This window comes from Nerophis ophidion, linkage group LG08 (genome assembly GCF_033978795.1).
Source record: "Nerophis ophidion isolate RoL-2023_Sa linkage group LG08, RoL_Noph_v1.0, whole genome shotgun sequence".
NCBI classification, from domain to species: Eukaryota; Metazoa; Chordata; class Actinopteri; order Syngnathiformes; family Syngnathidae; genus Nerophis; species Nerophis ophidion.
The window spans coordinates 1,890,788-1,906,061 of record NC_084618.1 but is presented as its reverse complement, the minus strand read 5'-3'; the positions used below and the strand labels follow the sequence as shown (position 1 = coordinate 1,906,061).

The 15,274-nt window shown below is 35.5% G+C and overlaps 1 protein-coding gene and 1 long non-coding RNA gene across 2 annotated transcripts in view; both read left to right on the top strand.

Moving 5' to 3' along the window:
• Positions 1-6,811, top strand: part of timp2a (TIMP metallopeptidase inhibitor 2a) — a 52,256-nt gene extending 45,445 nt beyond the window's left edge. The window contains exon 5 of the mRNA XM_061907454.1: positions 1,649-6,811. Coding sequence (XP_061763438.1) covers positions 1,649-1,846 — 198 coding nt within the window. The 3' untranslated portion in view covers positions 1,847-6,811. The remainder of the gene's footprint in view (positions 1-1,648) is intronic.
• Positions 6,812-8,864: 2,053 nt separating this feature from the next.
• On the top strand, positions 8,865-15,274 carry LOC133557185 (uncharacterized). Its single transcript, XR_009807719.1, has 5 exons — positions 8,865-8,930; positions 9,003-9,068; positions 9,570-9,655; positions 10,157-10,196; positions 15,166-15,274. It is a non-coding gene; the product is annotated as an uncharacterized LOC133557185 (long non-coding RNA).

Sequence of the window (15,274 nt, the reverse complement as noted above, 5' to 3'; positions counted from 1 at the left end):
GTTTTTCTAAAATGTATATTTAACAGAGCAAAACTTATATTTTCTTAGGAATGTTATTTTTTTTAAATGTTATATCTCCTGGAATAAATATATGAAGTATAAACCGGACCAAACTCACACGCATTACAAACATAGCATCTAAAATCATCGGCCTACCCACCCCAAACATTTCCGATTTAAACCACAATAGTCCAGGATATCAGTCACACGCTACACAAATACATAATCCCACTACCATCAGGGCGCAGGTACAGAACAATCAAATTCCGGAGGGCCCGCCTCAGGAAAAGCCTTATCCCTGCAGCTATAGCCGCCCTGAACACTGCAGGCCTGGCCGACCCATCTGATAAAGCCTGTAAATGTGTTGGTCATGTATGATGTCTTTTTGTTATTTTTGTTTTGTGATGTGCAATGTCTATATGTTTAAATGTATGGCAGTGAGAATGAATTTCGCCACGGGGACCAATAAATCTAAATCTAATCTAAATCTAAAACATCAAAAAATATGTTTATATGAAAACAAAGCTTATTTGATTTTAAAATAAATTTTCCATATTTAGTTTTACATTTATTAGATGTATTTTTGTTTTTTAATGATATTTAATGTTTGACAGAGCACTATTCAATTGTTTTTGATACTATAAAATAAAACAGAAAAATTGTAAAAAAAAAAATGTACCACATTAATTAGCATGTTTACACAAAAATGTTGGGGTATTTTTAAGATGATTATTTTTTTAAATCTCTTAAAGAATAAATCCATGTTAATGTGCAGGCTCGGCAGGTAAGTCACTTTTTAACAACTATTAAAATATTGTTTAAATATATAAATAAATAATAAAGTGTGTATGTATATTTATATATAATGTTATGTATGTATGTGTGGGAAAAATCACAAGACTACTATATCTCTACAGAAGTGTTTCATGAGGGGTTCCCTCAATCATCAGGAGATTTTAATTGAAGCGTTCACATACCATGGTTTATATAGGGCACAGAACGGGTAGGTACCGGCAGGCGTAGGGGCGTGGTGATTGGCTCATGTGTTACCTAGGAGGTGTCTCCGTCTGTGATGGCATGCTGATACAATTTCACTGTGCTTGTTGAGGGATGACAGGTCTGGGTGGTATATAATAAACACTTTCTCTTTTAAGCATAGGTTGCATATTTTATTACCGTCCAGCACACCTTACAACAGTGGTAATAAAAGATGCAACCTATGCTTAAAAGAGAAACTGTTTATTATGTACCACCCAGACCTGGCATCCCTCAACAAGCGCAGTGAAATTGTATCAGCATGCCGTCACAGACGGCGACACCTCCTAGGTAACACATGAACCAATCACCACGCCCCTACGCATGCCTGTACCCACCCACTCTGTGCCCTATATAAACCATTGTATGTGAATGCTTCCATTAAAATCTCCTGATTGAGGGAACCCCTCATGAAACAGTTCTGTAGAGATGTAGTCTTGTGATTTTTCCCACACATACATATATTGCGCTCTACCACAGTATCGAGCACTATTCTCTGGATAATCTAATCAAGATTATATATATATATATATTTTTTTTTTTTTTTTTTTATTTTTTTTATTGTATTTAATTACAACCAAATTGTCATGTAATGAATGTCACCTGTCTGCAGATCGTGCGCTGTCCTTCGCTGCCCTGCGAGATCTCGGCCCCTGAAGAGTGTCTGTGGACGGACCTGATGATCGAGAAGCAGGTCCATGGTCGCCAGGCCAACCACTACGCCTGCGTCAAGCGGGCCGATGGCTCCTGCTCTTGGTACCGCGGCGTGGCCCCGCCCAAAAAGGAGTTTCTGGATGCCGAAGACCCCTAAAAAAAAGAAAAAGAAAAAAGAAGCCCTTTTTTCTGCCTGAACGTCAACTAATCCCGTGGAAAACAGGCAACTTTTTTGATTTAGAGGTGAAAATGTGCTGTTGTGAGAATAATCTCTTGCCTCTTTGTGTCCTTTTGGGGTTAAAAAGAATCTAAAATGAGGGTAGTTTGTGGAGGTTGTTGTCAGTTGTGTGTTTAAAAACCAATCATGGGATGTAGACTGGTCAGGTGATGATGTAACTTCCTCCTGAGGCTGGCGTCAGGAGGAGACAACAGCACTTCCTTCAAAAAAAAAAAAAAGCTCTTTAAGTAAGCCCTCACTCATCCATCACTGATGACCTCATTATTAATTTTATCCAAAGCCCAAATTCCAAGTTGCCTTTTTTGTCTTGTGAAATGATTGTCACACTCTGTTTTTTTTCCCCATCTCATTTCATTTAGTGGTCATTTTAGTAAAACCTCACTGGACCAGTCCATGATGTGTATCGCAATATTGGGTTGCTCTCATTTTCCATCAATTAAGGTAAAAGAGTTGCAATTTCCCCGTTCTTTGCCACCTAAATATGTGCATTATGTGAACGTAACGCTGATCAAATACCGCGGGTGTCCCGGTCCGATATCAAACATCAGCACAAAAACAAGTATCAGATGATAGCGTCTAAAGCAGGGGTCACCAACCTTTTTGAAAGCAAGAGCTACTTCTTGGGTACTGATTAATGCCAAGGGCTACCAGTTTGATACACACATAAATAAATTGCCAGAAATGGCCAATTTGCTCAATTTACCTTTAATAAATAAATAAATATATATATATTAAAAAATGGGTATTTTTGTTTGTCATTCCGTCGTACATTTTTTTTCCTTTTACGGAACGTTTTTTGTAGAGAATAAATGATGGAAAAAAACACTTAATTGAACGGTTTAAAAGAGGAGAAAACAGGGGAAAAAAATGAAAATTAAATTTTGAAACATAGTTTATCTTCAATTTCGACTCTTTGAAATTCAAAATTCAACCAGAAAAAAGAAGAGAAAAATTAGCTAATTCGAATATTTTTGAAAAAATTAAAATAATTTATGGAACATCAGTAGTAATTTTTCCTGATTAGGATTGATTTTAGAATTTTGATGACATGTTTTAAATAGGTTAAAATCCAATCTGCACTTTGTTAGAATATATAACAAATTGGACCAAGCTATATTTCTAACAAAGACAAATCATTATTTCTTCTAGATTTTCCAGAACAAAAAAATTTAAAGAAATTCAAAAGACTTTGAAATAAGATTTGAATTCTATTGTACAGATTTTCTAGATTTGCCAGAATATTTTTTTTGAATTTTAATCATAAATTTGAAAAAATATTTCAAAAATATTCGTCGAAAAAACAGAAACTATAATGAAGAATTAAATTAAAATGTATTTATAATTCTTTACAACAAAAAAATAAATTTACTTGAACATTGATTTAAATTGTCAGGAAAGAAGAGGAAGGAATTTAAAAGGTAAAATGGTATGTGTTTTGAAAATCCTAAAATCTTTTTTAAGGTTGCATTTTTTTTCTCTAAAATTGTCTTTCTGAAAGTTATAAGGAGCAAATTAAAAAAATAGCTGAATTTTTTTAAACAGGTAAAATATTTTCTTGGATTTTCAAATTCTATTTGAGTTTTGTCTCTCGTAGAATTAAAAATGTCGAGCAAAGCGAGACCAGCTTGCTAGTACATAATTAAAATTAAAAAAATAGAGGCAGCTCACTGGTAAGTGCTGCTATTTGAGCTATTTTTAGAACAGGCCAGCGGGCGACTCATCTGGTCCTTACGGGCTACCTGGTGCCCGTGGGCACCGTGTTGGTGACCCCTCTGCTAGGCTATAGGTTCGCAGCTACCCAACAGCTAAGCACACAATAGCACACAAGCTAGACATGCGTAATAATAACTGCACATTTGTCAACGTAAGTATCAAATAGTTGCATATTACAATTACAGAACGTATCCAGTCACAAATATGCCTTTAATACCTACATCGTTAGTTTTGGCGAATTTTACTTGATTCGCCGCTGAAGTCCTGTCAATATCGGTATCGGAAGTGAAAAGGTTGTATCGGGACACCCCTATATCATTTCTAATTATGACACATGTTCAGTTTTTTTCAGATAAACTGCAATATTGGGCTCGCTGATGCAGATTCCTGCACATTTGGGAGCTTAAAAACCCACATTTTGTCTCTCCTGCTAAATTCCACGCTTATAATTCATGGCTGTGAGGTAATAAAACATCGGAATCATGCAGTGCATATACTATATATTTTTTTTGTTGTTGTGACTTGACCAGTATTATTTTGTATTATTTACTGCGTTAGAACTAGAATTGCACTTTTCAAGGAAGCGTTCCCGTACAGAAAGGCCGAAACACTGATGCTAATCACTTCATACAGTGGGGCAAAAAAATATTTAGTCATCCAGCGATTGTGCAAGTTCTCCCACTTCAAATGATGACAGATGTCTGTCATTTTCATCATAGGTACACTTCAACTGTGACAGACAGAATGTGACAAAAAAAATCCAGGAATTCACATTGCAGGAATTTTAAAGGATTTATTTGTAAATTATGGTAGAAAATAAGTATTTGGTCAATAACAAAAATTCAACTCAATACTTTATGTAGTCAGATGAAACCAAAATAGAACTTTTTGGTATAAACTCAACTGGTGGTGTTTGGAGGAAGAAGAATACTGAGTTGCATCCCAAGAACACCACACCTACTGTGAAGCATGGGGGTGGAAACATCATGCTTTGGGGCTGTTTTTCTGCTAAGGGGACAGGACGACTGATCCGTGTTAAGGAAAGAATGAATGGGGCCATGTATCGTGAGATTTTCAGCCAAAACCTCCTTCCATCAGTGAGAGCTTTGAATGCTTGACCAAATACTTATTTTCCACCATCATTTACAAATAAATTATTTAAAATTCCTACAATGTGAATTCCAGGATTATTTTTTCCACATTCTGTCTGTCACAGTTGAAGTGTACCTATGATGAAAATGACAGACCTCTGTCATCATTTGAAGTGGGAGAACTTGCACAATCGCTGGCTGACTAAATACTTTTTGGCCCCACTGTATTGTTGCCAGGTGTAAAAAAAAAAAAAAAAAAAAGGGTGATTATTAAGGGTGTGGGGAAAAAAATCGATTTGAATACGAATCACGATTCTCACGTTGTGCGATTCAGAATCGATTCTCTTTTTTTTTTTATAATCGATTTAAACATTTTTATCAATCCAACAAAAGAATACACAGCAATACCATAACAATGCAATCAATCCAATTCCAAAACCAAACCTGAGCCAGCAACACTCAGAACTGCAATAAACAGAACAATTGAGAGGAGACACAAACACCACACGGAACAAACTAAAAGTAGTGAAACAAAATTGAATATTATCAACAACAGTATCAATATTAGTTATCATTTCAGCATAGCAGTGATTAAAAATCCCTCATTGACATTATCATTAGACATTTATGATAAAAAGAACAATAGTGTCACAGTGGCTTACACTTGCATGGCATCTCATAAGCTGGACAACACACTGTGTCCAATGTTTTCACAAAGATAAAATAAGTCATATTTTTGCTTCCTTTAATAGTTCAAACAAATTTACATTATTGCAATCAGTTGATAAAACATTGTCCTTTACAATTATAAAAGCTTTTTTTTAAAAATCTGCTAGCATGTCAGCAGACTGGGGTAGATCTGCTGAAATCTACGTATTGAATGAATATAGAATCGTTTTGAATCAGAAAAATATCGTTTTTGAATCGAGAATTGCGTTGAATCGAAAAAAAAACGATATATAATCGAATCGCCACCCCAAAAATCGATATTGAATCGAATCCTGGGACACCCAAAGATTCGCAGCCCTGGTGATTTTTATCGTTATTTCTGTCTTCATTAGATTGTACACGCCAGCGACCTTTTTCGCAACTCGCCACATTCCCGCCGCGTCCTGTTCATGTTTTGACCTCTTTTTCCCCCCGCGATTCCTTCCCGAAAGCTTCAGAAAGTACGTTTGCGGCGCAGCTTTATGCAAACTCCAGCTAGCTAAACATTAACCTAACGGCATGCAGGCACTTTCCAGATGTCAGAAGGTCCTCCAAAACCAACACTGTTTCGTAGTGTTTGCAAACTACCGTATTTCCTTGAATTGCCGCCAGGGCGCTAACTGATTTAAAACCTCTTCTCACTCCTGCGCTTACCAAAGGCATGTGGTAAAAGTAAGCATGCGCTAATTATTTTAAAACCTTTTCTCAATCCGGCACTTACCAAAGGCATGCAGTAAAAATTTGAGTGTGATGTAAGCTTGGACCTTAAATCCTACTGAATAGCTCTTGATCTTCTTCCCTTTATGCGATTTCAAATTACCGGTATTGAAATCAGCCTCCTCTATTTTGAAAATGTTGACATGGGAAGTGTCACAAGTTTGACCAGGCCGTAATACTAAGCATGTGCTAATTATTTTGCGAAGCGAGTTTGACCCTGCGGAAATTCAAGGAAAATATGGTACGTCTAGTCGCTCCAACTAGTGGTGAAATTGGTGAATTACACTTTCATCCGACCGTGTTGGTTTTTGTCGAGGTGTTCCTGACAAATTGGCAAGTGAATGTTTTTATATCTATAAGGGAGTATTAGAGGCATAATTTAAACTTTCCCGGTGTCATTATTGTGTTTTTTTTTTTTTTGGGTGTTTTGGCTGTCATTGTCTTTAGGAGAAGAAAAATGTGTTTAGCGGGCAGGAAGGTCCTCTTGCGCTGGAGTCCCGTGAGAGTGAGAATAATTCTTTTTTGGGGGGTTCAGAGGGAGAAAAGAGTACCTCGTGTGAATCGACGACTGCTGCATGTGTTTGTCGCTTTGTGTAAGTCCGGCAAAAGGACCAAAATATTCAGTATTATCAAATAAAAACAAACTTTCAAAGGATCATTTTAATTTTTTTTGTCATTTTTGGGGGGTTTGAAGTCACACCTTGTAATTTTTACTTCCAAGCGCTATTTTTATTTGTACTAAATGATACATTAAAGGCCTACTGAAATGAGATGTTCTTATTTAAACGGGGATAGCAGCTCCATTCTATGTGTCATACTTCATCATTTCACCATATTGTCATATTTTTGCTGAAAGGATTTAGTAGAGAACATCCACGATAAAGTTCGCAACTTTTGATCGGTGATGAAAAAGCCTTGTCTGTACCAGAAGTAGCAAACGATGTGCGCGTGACGCATACTTGCCAACCCTCCCGGATTTTCCGGGAGACTCCCGAAATTCAGCGCCCCTCTTGTCCCGAAATTCAGCTGGAGTTCGAAGCTTGAAAGGGAGGATTGCAGGCGGATGTGACGGCATTTAAAGTCATTCTTAACAACGACTGCTAATCCTCCTTTTCGGCTGGACGACTGCGGAAGATTAAAGTATGAACACTCCGGAGGCAGAAATTCATTAAGAGGGGCGGACTCACCGGCTCTCGGCCATGTTTCCGTCACACAGAGGAAGTCAATCCGCGGGAAGTGAAGAAATCTTTCAGGATAAACGTTTTGTCAAAGATCTTGCGTTCACAAGACCGAACCTGGGGGGGGTCCAGCACGTCCAAGGGCGCAGCTAATCCAGATGAGGCCCGACACAAAGCCCGCAGGTGGTGGGGGAGCGGAGCCACAAGGCGGGAAAGGAAGGCAGGAATCCGGCCAGGTGAAAAAGCTGACTGGTGCGTCGAAAAACCAACGTCGAAGTTGATCATATCATTGGAAGAGGGGCAAAGATCCAACTGTGTTTGGCGGTCATACACAAGCAGTGAGCTGACAGAGACGAAAATAGACGCAAACAACACAAAAACGAACAGAGCTGACAGCGAGAGACGGCAGGGCAAAGCACATACTGGCGCCATCTTCTGGAAACTCGGAAGTGACATTACTCAAATAGTGAAAGGTAAGTGTTGTTGTTTTTTTAGTAACCAGCAAGCACAGTACAGTTAGTAGAACTGTTTTTATTACTGTGTATTTTATAGGTGCCGTATGAAATTCAACTATTTCTTTTATTTATATATATAATAAAATAAATATATATATATAGCTAGAATTCACTGAAAGTTAATTATTTCATACAAATATATATATATATACTATATATATATATATATATGAAACTGGTAAGTTGGCTGTAAATATACTCTCCTCTTAACCACGCCCCCCGCCCCAACCACGGCCCCAAACCACGCCTCCACGCCCCCGCCCCCCACCTCCCGAAATCGGAGGTCTCAATGTTGGCAAGTATGGAGTGACGTCATGGGTTGTGGAGCTCCTCACATCCTCACGTTGTTTATAATCATGGCCACCAGCAGCGAGAGCAATTCAGACCGAGAAAGAGACGATGAAAGATTTGTGGATTAGGACAGTGAGAGTGAAGGACTAGAAAAAAAAAAAAAAAAAGACAGGGCAGTGGGAGCAATTTGGATATTAGACACATTTACTAGGATAATTCTGGAAAATACCTTATCTGCTTATTGTGTTACTACTGTGAGATTATATGGTCGTACCTGAAAGTCGGACAGGTGTGGCCACAGGTGTAGTGACCGCCAGTGTCTCTGAGGGAAGCCACATTTCTCGACGAGGCGAAGCGAAGGCAGCCGTTGGGGCCGGGTTAAGATTTTTTCCCCCCCCTCTCCACGGTGGAAGCATCCCACGTTCGGAGGCGGCCGGTCGGAAGAGGCAAGAGAGTCTGCAGCTGTCTGTAACCTGGGTGACAAAACCCCATTGAATATCCTCATTTAAATATCCTTTTAAAACCCCATTGAATAGTCTTTGTAATTAAATCTTCCTATTTAAATAATTGTATTTAAATATCCTCTCAAAACCTCATTGAATATTATTTCTAATTAAATATCTTTCTATTTAAATATCATTTTACTTAAATATCCTATTTATTTTCGTGTCTTTGCGTGCGTCATTACGTCACGCGGTCACTGCGTCACACGGTCACGTGACCTATTGCGGGAAGCATAACTCCCAGTAGTGGGCTGCTTCCAGGAAGTGCGAGAGGGACGTTGCTGCAGGTATGTGACGCGCTTTTCACACTAATTACTAACTTAAGCTTTTAACTGAAATGTAATAATGTGGAACTGCAGGAGCCAACTACTGAAGCCGTGGGTCGTCGTGCGATAGTGTTTAAGTGGGATTTATCTGCGGAATTGGTGAGTTGCATCTGTGTAGCTTAGCCGCTACATTCATTTTGAATGGAGCTGTTAGCATCTGCTTATATGTCTGTTTCTTTGATTATAGTCAACTGAATGAAACGTTAGCACTCTCAACAATTGTCTGATTTGTTTCTTTGAATATAGACAACTGAATGAAACGTTAGCACTCTCAACAATTGTCTGATTTGTTTGTGGCTTGTGTTAATTGTTTAATGCTTGTCAATGCTTTGCATCCAATGCATGTTATGATGCAGTCCAGTCAACCACTGTCTGCTATGCACTTTATTTGTGGTTGCAATTGGTAGATTTTGATATTAGAGAATTAATATTTTGATATAAAAATTATTATATTTATTCGAATTGGATTCATGAATTATTGTACAATATTAAGAAATATGCTTGCTATTTGAATACAGTAGTATTATTTAGTATTTAGTATCTGAATGTATTTTGTGTGCGCGCACTGGAAAATTGCCTGGTCCTGCCCTTGTTGTACAGGACATGTTGGATGGCGAGCTAGAGTCTGAAGCTTTATGCCTGGAACCGAACCAACCCAACTGAATCCAGCCAACCGAGCCGGGCGGGTAGGAGGCTCCTCAGCAGCCGCTCTGTTTTTTCCCTTTGGTTTTTCATAACGCAACGTGTTCATTTCTGTCCTCCCTGAACTTTCACATTTACCCGTTACCTTCACTAAAACCCCCTCTGGACACGGCCACCACAACGTGGACTTTGCGAGGTCGTTTAATGAACTGTCGTGTTGCGCCTATACCATTCTTGGTAAAAACAAAGACTGAATCAAGTACTGTATCACATTGTAAATATTGAACCTTCTGTAATTTATGTTGAAAATGCGAATGGCCATTCAAATTTACATGTCTTTTTGTTGTTGTTTATTTTTCCTATAATTCTTTAATATAATTTGGTACCATTTAAACTTAAAACCTGTGTTCAGTCTGCATTACTCTCCATTCCTAGAGCTGAATTTAGTTTCTTCTGATCTAGCCCAGTTATATAATTCATTGTTTACTTAATACTTGTACAGTGCTTTACTTAAGTAACATACAGGCTACATGTCTCTTTGACAGGTGCACGAGAAACGACGCAAGCTCTCCGCTCATGTGTACGGTAAGAGCCGACTTATTACCACAATTTTCTCACCGAAACTTGCCGGTTGACATGTGGTAGGGAAGCATGTTCGCTTGACCACTTTGTTCCATTGTAAACCGTCGCCGTCATCTTTCGGGAATGTTAACAATGAAACACCGGCTGTGTTTGTGTTTCTAAAGGCGGCCGCAATACACCGCTTCCCACCTACATCTTTCTTCTTTGACGTCTCCATTATTAATTGAACAAATTGCAAAAGATTCAGCAACACGGATGTCCATAATACTGTGTAATTATGCGATGAAAAGAGACTACTTATAGCTGTGAACGGTGCTGGAACAAAATGTCATCTACAATGCGTGACGTCACGCGCACGCGTCATCATACTGCGAGGTTTTAGCATGATACTTCCGCGCAAAATTTAAAATTGCAATTTAGTAAACTAAAGCGGCCGTATTGGCATGTGTTGCAATGTTAATATTTCATCATTGATATATAAACTATCAGACTGCGTGGTCGCTAGTAGTGGCTTTCAGTAGGACTTTAATAAATAATAAAGCATTACTTTTTTTAGTTATTGTTAACATCAGACCAAGACAGGATTTGTTTGTTTGTTTCGGACAGAACAACACAAAAATATTAAAAGATTCACAGAAAAAACAAAAATTCAGACACAATATTGTCATTTGTAAAACACAAAAACAAATAGTAATATAAATATGTTTAAAAAATGTAATTTCATGTGTCTAAAAAGCAGGAAGAAGCAAAGCCTATACTGTAAAATAATAATCTGATGATTTATATTTAACATGACTTATTTTTTTATGTAAAGTACATCTACTGTTCAACTTCTTTTTTTAGATGTATTTACTTTGAAAATGAGTTTTATTTTCATGTATTAAATGATACTATGGATTTATTATATTAAGTGTTATATGATACATTTTTATTCGTTTTTTTCTCAAACATTTTTTTGGAATACAATACCAATTTGGTTTTGTTTTTATATCTAACCGTCTATTTTATTTGAATATTTTGTCAGAAAGAACTTTTTTTTTTTTTTTTTTTAACGATATCTGAAATATTTAAATTAAAAGTATATATTTTAGCTTATTGTTTTTAAAATAAAAGTTTAAAAAAATATATAATTCTTATAAAAATGTGTTTTACTAAAGATATTAAAATACATTTATTATGTTAGGAATTACATAGTTACACATTTATTTGTTTTTTTCCCCTAAAATGTATTTTACAAAGCAAAACAAATTTATTTTACCAGTATTTTATTAATTATTCATTTAATTTGATTTTTTTTAAGAGCATGAAGAAGCAAAGCGGATACTGTAATATAATAATCTGATGATTTATATTTAACATGACTTGTTTTTTTTAATCTGTTTATTTTTTAATGTAAGGTACATTTACTGTTCAACTTCTTTTTTTCGATGTATTTACTTTGAAAATGAGTTTTATTTTCATGTATTAAATGATACTATAGATTTATCATATTAAGTATTACATGATACATTTTTGTTGTTTTTTTTCTCAAGCATTTTTTTGGAACGCAAAACTAATTAAGTTTAGTTTTTATATCTAACCGTCTATTTTATTTGAATATTTTGTCAGAAAAAACATCCATCCATCCATTTTCTACCGCTAATTCCCTTTTGGGGGCGCTGGCGCCTATCTCAGCTACAACATTTTTATTTTATTATTTTTTTAACGATATCTGAATTATTTACGTGAAAAATATGTTTTAGCTTATTGTTCTTAAAATTAAGTTGTTGTTTTTTTAATATATAATTCCTATAAAAATGTGTTTTCCTAAAGATATTAAAAGACATTTATTATGTTAGGAATTACATAGTTACACATTTATTTGTTTTCTTCCCCTAAAATGTATTTTACAAAGCAAAACTAATTTATTTTAGTCTATTAACTATTCATTTAATTAGATTTTTTAGGAGCAGGAAGAAGCAAAGCTTTTACTGTAATATAATAATCAGATTATATTTAACATGACTTGTTTTTTTTTATCTGTTTATTTTTTAATGTAAAATACATTTACTGTTCAACTTCTTTTTTTAGATTTGTTTACTTTGAAAATGTGTTTTCATGTATTAAATGATGCTATAGATTTATTATATTATATTACATGATACATTTTTATTCGTTATTTTTTCTCAAACATTTTTTTTTTACGCAAAACTAATGTGGTTTAGTTTTTATATCTAACAGTCTGTTTTATCTTATTTTAATATCTTGTCAGAAAGAACATTTGTTTGTTTTTTGACGCTATCTGAAATAATATTTACGTAAAAAATTAATATTTTAGCTTATTGATTTTAAAATTTAAGTATTTTTTTTAAATATATTTCTTATAAAAATGTATTTTCCTAAAGGTAATAAAATACATGGATTTTGTTAGGAATTACATAGTTATACATTTATTTTTTTCCCCTTAAAATGTATTTTACAAAGCAAAACTAATTTTAGTTTGTTTATTATTCATTTAATTTTATTTTTTGTCAAAAAAGCCATTTGTTTATTTTTATTTAAAAAAAATATGGTCGAATTATATAAATTAATACATAAAAAATGTTCACGAAACATTCTTATTTCCATGACAGCAAAGAAATAACACATTTATTACATTTTTTTCTCCCCTAAAATGTATTTTACGAAGCAAAACTATTTTGTTTTAGGTTTTCATTAATTATTAATTTATTAGATTTTTTGTCAAGAAAGCCGTTTGTTTTAATTAAAAAAATATGGAATAATTATACAAATTATTACATTAAAAATGTTGACAAAACATTCTTATTTACATGACAGCAAAGCTTGTTGGTTTTCTAATAGTTACCAATAAACTTGTTTTTTTAAAAAAAAAGGTATTTTCTCTGAAAATGTTTCAAATTATAAAACAAATTATTTTATAGCGCATGAAAAATTGTGTATTCATTTTTTTTCTAAAATATTTGGTTTTGTATTTGACAGAGCAAAACTAATTTGGTTTCCTTTTTTCTATATTTTACTGTTTATTTAATTTATAAATTTTGTTTTGTTTTGAAAAGAACATTTGTTTTTATTCTAATATCTATTGAAATAATTATATACAGGAAAATGGCTTTTCCTATACAATACTATGCATGTCCAAAAAGGAACGGAAAATGGGTAAATTTGTAATATCCTGCAGCCCCCATTATTTAAATATAATAATCTGATCATTTCATTCAGTTATTTTCTCATTTATGTTACAGTAAATGTTTTTGTGTGTGCTGATACATCCAACCTATTATGATTTTTATGACCCTTCTTTTTTTTTTTAAGACTCTTTTTTTCAGATATATGCATTCTAGTTCTAGCTATTAGGCTGTTGTAGTTTTTATTTTTATTATCTTTTTATTTATTTATTGTAATACACTGTAGCACTTTGAGGTTGTTTACTCAATGTAAAGTACTTTTTACAAATTAAAATATATTATTATTATTATTGTGATTTCACCTTCTGTACAATCAATAGTGGAAATAATCCCATACTGACGATGATTTGACGCCTTTAGTACATTAATAATATATTTATTAGTAAACAAAAACAGTATATTTTAGTGTACATCCGCACTGCACCTACATTTTCGAACCAGGTGGGGGTGCTGTTCTGCCACTTGCGTTGTGTCACTATAGTGAATGCAAACATAAAGTCCTACTGAAAGCCACTACTAGCGACCACGCAGTCTGATAGTTTATATATCAATGATGAAATATTAACATTGCAACACATGACGATACGGCCGCTTTAGTTTACTAAATTGCAATTTTAAATTTCCTGCGGAGTTTCTTGTTGAAAACGTCGCGGAATGATGACGCTTGTTTGTGATGTCTCGGGTTGAAGGGGACATATTAGCCCAGCACCACACACGGCTAAAAGTCGTCTCTTTTCATCGCATAATTACACAGTAATTTGGACTTCTGTGTTGCTGAATCTTTTGCAATTTGTTCAATTAATAATGGAGACGTCAAAGAAGAATCCACAAATCTTTCATCCTCGCTCAAATTAATGGGGAGATTGTCGCTTTCTCGGTCCGAATCGCTGTCGCTGCTGGTGGCCATGATTGTAAACAATGTTCAGATGTGAGGAGCTCCACAAGCCGTGACGTCACGCGCACATCGTCTGCTACTTCCGCTACAGGCAAGGCTTTTTTATTAGCCACCAAAAGTTGCAAACTTTATCGTTGATGTTCTCTACTAAATCCTTTCAGCAAAAATATGGCAATATCGCAAAAATGATGAAGTATGACACATAGAATGGAGCTGCTATCCCCGTTTAAATAAGAACATCTCATTTCAGTAGGCCTTTAAAGGTCTAAAAAAAATGATGTAGAACTTCCGGCGGGCAAGATCGGAAATCTTAATGAGGCCCGTGGACCGTATTTCGCCCATGTATGTCCTCGCGTCATTGCTATGGTTGTCACCCGGCCACTACAACCCGGCCACGACGTGGAAATTCTTCATCAGACCTGGGTGAGTGTTTGAAGTTAAAACTGGGCCTTATGTGTATGGATCTGCTTAAAGTCGGTCAACTTGACAGTCACAGCTGTGTTGTTAGCATTCCGTGTTGTCAGCATAGCGTGTCCTGCCCTGTAGCTCACATGAAAAGAGTATTATTGATACCACGTCCCGCTGTCGCCTATAATGACATCGCCCGTGTCAAAGTTTCAACAAAGTGCAGATGTGTTAATGAAGATAAAAGTTGGTCGGCTTGATTGTCGGGGCGAAGATTAGCCGCCGTGTTGTTAGCATTGGTGAGTATCTTTGTCAATCGCCACAGCGTAATAGAAAATAACTATAAAAATCATATCAAAACGTGCTTAAAAGGTTTTTTTGTTTTTTTTTTAGAAACCTATGATGTAGTGAATCTGCAATATTTCTGTACTGTGAAGCGTAACGTCTAACTTTAGCATTGTTGCCTGATGTAAACGCTCTTTTAAAGGCCTACTGAAATGAGGAGGAGGAGGAGGAGGAGGCTGTGACCGAGGGTGTGTGGTTGTGGAGAGAGAGGTGTAAAGGAGTTCACATTAAAGAAGCGGTGGCTACCGGAC